This window comes from Equus caballus, chromosome X, assembly GCF_041296265.1.
Source record: "Equus caballus isolate H_3958 breed thoroughbred chromosome X, TB-T2T, whole genome shotgun sequence".
Lineage (NCBI taxonomy): Eukaryota > Metazoa > Chordata > Mammalia > Perissodactyla > Equidae > Equus > Equus caballus.
The window spans coordinates 24248548-24253884 of record NC_091715.1 but is presented as its reverse complement, the minus strand read 5'-3'; the positions used below and the strand labels follow the sequence as shown (position 1 = coordinate 24253884).

The following is a 5337-nucleotide window of genomic DNA, read 5'->3' as shown; positions in this document are numbered from 1 at the left end:
ACTGATCACAGCCTCATCTAGCCCACCACACGGCTAACTTAGAATACCTCCCACTGAGGGACTTACATTTTCCCAAGGCCCAACACTGCCTTGCTTCAGGGAATTTACACTTGACTGCTCTCATCTACAACCACCTCTCTCCTCTCTTACCCTGTCTTTCCGTTCCTCCTTTTGGTCTTAGAGTGTATATCGCCATTTTCCTTCTATGATAGCTGTTTCTCTATAATTTTATGGTCAGTGGCTAGGTCTTCTTTTTCTCAGCTCTCTCAGTGCCAGCATGGAGCCTTCTAAGAGTAGATGCTCAATTAACGTCTGCGAAATAAATGAACCCGTGAGCATGGTTCAATTTATTTTTATTTAATTCTATATTCTTAAATTAGCCAAGCATATACTGTTATTTATAATTTCATAAAAACAGAGTAAAAGGGATTAGGAAGGCAAATATTGACCATCTTGCTCTTTCTCTCTGTCTTGTTTCCATAGTTTTACTGCTTAATTTTTTCACATTTTCGAGGAAATGCGTATCCCAATGCCATGTTAACTTGCACCAGATTCCTAAATTAGATGAAAGCTCTCCCAACTGTTTTTCAAAACAGCAAAACTCCTACTCTTAAGCTTGACAAATAACAATAAGCGTGACCAATATAATTCATAAACTTAGATTATAATGCTGGATAAAATTTCATTGAGAAGTAACAACATTTGAAAAATGGCAAAAAACACAGATAAACCTCCAAATTACCCATACAGAACAGGAACACACAGGTGTCAGACACTGCGTTCCCTCAGTCAGACCCAGCCCTCCACTACTTGAAACACTGACTGCTCTCTTCAACCACAAAGTGAAGAATCTGCCTCAACTTCACTAGATGTGGGAGGAGCTGCCAGGCACGGCCCACAACATTCACTGGCGGTGGCATCGGTGTCAGCCCTCAGTGCGCCTGTGGCTTGGGCTCTCTCTTCCTCATCTCTCAAAGCTTCTTTATAACAAGACTCAAAGGCACTGGGGACTGTATGGTTAATCTTGGCCAAAAACTCCAGGACTCTCATCTTGCTGGTTTCGGCATGGGCCCTTGGGCCCCACAGGAATTCATAGCGTGGAGGATCACTGTTGGGCACCTGCTGGTATTCCAAGTACTTAAGCTTCACCAAATCTTGGGTGATGAGCTTCCTGGGCTCCCCAAATATGAAGTGCTTCTTCCCAGCATATACTCTCATCTGATTCAGGAATTTCCAGATCTCCTCCTCAGTGGCGCAGTTACCCTTCAGGAAGATCACACCCAGGAGATTCATTAGGAGACCGGGCTTGGGAAATCCTCTGCCACAGCTCACTGTCCCATTGTTGGGCAGGTCCATCTTGTTGACAAGGATGTAGGAATGCTTGGCAGAATCGACTTCCTTTAAGTCAACACCAAACACCACCTCCATACTGAAAGAAGCTCTTTTGAGGATCTCAAGGAAGCGACTTTTGTACTTTTTATCGACAACCTTCAGCATATCTGCTTTCACAATGGGCTTTTTCATTTTGAGCATGTGCAGCAGGAACTGCACCAACATACCGGTCACCTTGGTTAGAGGGTCTCTTTGAGACTGCACAGTGGAGAGTGGGGCCTGGTAGGAACTGCATTTTTTCGCAGTTTTGCGGTTGGCTCCTTCATATGATCTTGTGTGAGAAACAGCTGCAGACATAGTGGTGGTGGATAGGGCTTTCTGAGCCTTCTTGAGAGCGCTATGTGACCTAGCACCAGGCTTTCCCTGAGGAGTAATAACACCAAAAGGAGGAGGGGACGAGGAGGGGAATGCTTCCTCCTTGGTTGCAGTGACCTGAGCACCCTTCAGTGCCTGGGTCCCACCTTGGGATTGGCGGTGTTTCTCATGGGTTTGGAGCTTACGCTTCTGACCCCGAGACATGATGACTGTGGATCAGGGTCAGCAAGCAGGAGTGCGAGTAGGACAACAGGTGATCTGGGCATGAGAGGAGAGAGGATAAGAGAGTGTGAGCACCTTCAGCAGGAAGATAACAGCTTGATTTTAAGAAGCCCGCCTCTTCAGGTTTCCCAGAGGGCACTGCTCTAGGAACCCACAAGGCTCCTGTTCTGATCAACCTGTCCCCTGAGAAAACTGTGGAAATAATTAAACGGAGCCTCAGGCTGTAGCCTACCAGCTCTGCCTGGTGCTTACTGGGGCTGAGAGCAGTGGTGGGCAGGTCTAATCCTTGTGGAGCCCCCTCTACTCTGGAGTGTGGGGGTCCTCTCAGTTCACATTCAGGACCATCATATCAACTTTTGCAGGGCCTGGGCCCCTTCTTCTGTGCTGCTGTAAATTTACATCTCAAACCCAGGTCCTTGTCTTCTTGGGATGCCTTAAAAAGAAGTGAAAGGGTACCTCAGCCCACCACCCCTGCCAGGGGGCATCCACTGCTGACAGCGTTATGGGATTCTCTGTCTTGGGCTCTTTGGGGTCCTCAGTCCTCATTCAGAGTTCTTGCTTTGGCTCTACATAGAGCCTGGGATACTTGCCTCTGCTGATCTGATGTCCTTCCCCTCAGACAAAGGCTCTCACCAACCTGATGCCATCAAAAAGAAACATACACCTCACCCACAACAAAGAATATACAACTATGTACCGGGGGGCTTTGGGGAGAAAAAGGAAAAAATAAAATCTTAAAAAAAAAAGAAACATATGCCTCACTTCTATGTCTGGTTTCCTCAGTGCTGCAAGCAAGGTGGGGGGGGGTGCTTTCTGCAGTCTCCTTCTTTTTAGGGTGAGTGGTGCCATCAGTCTTAACTCGGAGTCCTCACCCTGATTCCTATGAATTCCTAAGTCTCCTCCCTCTGCAGATTTGAGGCTGCTCAATTATCCAACATCCTCACCTCTCTGGAACTCTCCAGACAGAAATGAGGGGGTGCCTCAGCTTGACAGATATTCCTGGTTTCCGCAGGGCTGAGAGAAGGGGCAGAATTTCTGAGACCCTACTTTTTTAGAGTTGTTGTTCCCCTTAGTCCTCGCTCAGGTCTCTGACCTTAACTCTGGGTAGGATTGAGGACTCTTCTCCTCAGTAACCCAGGTAGCCTGGCCTCTGAGCAAAGCCCTCAATTCCCTGAGTCCCTAGACGGGAAAGTCAGGGTCCTCTCTGTATGACTACTCCTGCCTGGAGCCTCCTAGAAATAAGTCCGGGGGGCTGGTTTGTGTTGCCACCCCTACTTGGGTCTCATTAGCACTCAGGGCCCTCAACTTCACTGCATTTAGGGCCTAGGTATCTTGCATCTGTTGGACCCAGGCTACTGCTTTAGACCAATGCCCTCCCCTTCCTGAGACTATCCAGGCAGAACCCAGTCTAACAGCTCTACTGGGGCCTCCCAGGGCAGATATCAGCAGTGAGACTTAGTGGAGCTCCCTTTGTTATAGGTTGGAGTGGTCCCCTTAGTCCCTACTCGAGGTCTTCCAACCCGTCTTGATACCAGGCCCGGGAATGCACCTTTGGCTGGCCAGAGGCCTTGCTCCCAATGAAAGTCCTAGCTTCCTGGGATCTCTGAAGCGGAAGTCAGGAGGAGCCACATTCAGCTGTGACTACTCAGGGTCTCTGAGAGCTGACAGCAGGGACCGGGCTCTGTGAGACCCCACTGTTCTGGGGTCTGTGGTTCCTAGGTCCTCACTCAGAGTCCTCACCTTTCTATCAGAGCCTGGAACTCCTCCTTCTATTGAACTGAGTGCACTAGCCTCCAAACAAAGCCCTCACTTCTTGAGCTCCTAGGGGTGAAGTCATCATATACGACTACTCATGCCTGGAGCCTCCCAGAATTGAGCTAGAGTGCTGCTTTGTGTTACTATCTTCACTGGCGAACGATCTCCTCATTAGCACTCATGGCCCTCCCCTTTGCTCTAGTGAGGGCCTACGTTTCCTTGATGTGCAGAATCAGGGCTACTCTCTCAGACCAAGGCTTTCCTCCGTGAGACTTTCTAGGCAGAACCCAGCCTGATGGCTCTGCTGGACCTTTCACTGCCATAGATCACAGGGGCGGGGCTTGGAGGGGCCACCCTTGTTGTGGGAGAGGGAGTGGTCTCTTCAGTCCACATTCAGGTCCTTACCTCAGTTCCCAGAACCCAGGCTCAGACCAACAAACTGCGGCAGCCACCAGTGAGGTCCTTGCTCCAAACCGGAAGTCAAGGTGCGGAAGTCAAGGTGCGTCACATCCGGCCACGGCTGCGTAGCGGGTGGAGTGTCGTGGGGTGGGGGGTCTCCGAGGGGCAACAGCAGGCACAGAGCTTTGTGGGACCCTGTCGTTGAGGAGTCGGTAGTCCCTACGTCCTCACTCAGGGTCCTCACCTCGGTATCAGTGGGAGCCCGGCTGCGTAGTGGGTGGAGTGTCGTGCGGTGGGGGGTCTCCGAGGGGCAACAGCAGGCACAGAGCTTTGTGGGACCCTGTCGTTGAGGAGTCGGTGGTCCCTACGTCCTCACTCAGGGTCCTCACCTCGGTATCAGTGGGAGCCCGGCTGCGTAGTGGGTGGAGTGTCGTGGGGTGGGGGGTCTCCGAGGGGCAACAGCAGGCACAGAGCTTTGTGGGACCCTGTCGTTGAGGAGTCGGTGGTCCCTACGTCCTCACTCAGGGTCCTCACCTCGGTATCAGTGGGAGCCCGGCTGCGTAGTGGGTGGAGTGTCGTGCGGTGGGGGGTCTCCGAGGGGCAACAGCAGGCACAGAGCTTTGTGGGACCCTGTCGTTGAGGAGTCGGTGGTCCCTACGTCCTCACTCAGGGTCCTCACCTCGGTATCAGTGGGAGCCCGGGATGACTCCTGCTTCTGGCCAGAGTGCGGCAGCCTCCAAACAAAGCCCGCACCTTCTTCAGTCCCTAGAGGGAAGTCAGGGCTCATCACTTCTGACAACGTGTGCCTCCCTCTTTTGGAGAGAGGTCCTCTCATTAGCACTGAGGGTCTTCACCTTGACTCCAGTTATGGCCAAGACTCCTTCCTCTGTAGAACTGGGCCCCGGGTCCTGTGCTAGAGAAGGCCCTCAGCTCTCTGAGACCCGCCAGGCAGAAGTGAGGAGGCTTCTAAGCCTTACAGCTCTGCTTGGGCTTTTCATAGTTAAGAACACGGGCAGGGGTCTAAAAAGACCCCTCATTTGTGGGTGTAGTGATCCCCTCTTTCTTCTCTAAGGGATCTCACTTTGCTCGTGGCCAATCCTAGAACTCTACTCTCCCTGACATGAGGTTACTTTGCTTGGATCCAGGTCTCTTCTTTCCCGAGACCTCCCAGGTGGAAGTTAGAGTGAGCCACATTAGGCCAGGGATATTTGAGTCCTGAGAGGGTGACATCAAAGTAGAGTCCCTATGGAACAT

At 51.4% G+C, this 5337-nt stretch overlaps 1 protein-coding gene across 1 annotated transcript; it reads right to left on the bottom strand.

The window, feature by feature from the left end:
• Positions 1-336: 336 nt before the first annotated feature.
• On the bottom strand, positions 337-4170 carry LOC138921903 (melanoma-associated antigen B3-like). Its single transcript, XM_070257800.1, has 2 exons — positions 4090-4170; positions 337-1965 (listed from the first exon to the last, which is right to left on the bottom strand). Exon 2 carries the CDS (start codon positions 1909-1911, stop codon positions 832-834), a length of 1080 nt encoding a protein of 359 aa, XP_070113901.1. The 5' UTR covers positions 1912-1965; positions 4090-4170; the 3' UTR covers positions 337-831.
• Positions 4171-5337: the final 1167 nt, after the last annotated feature.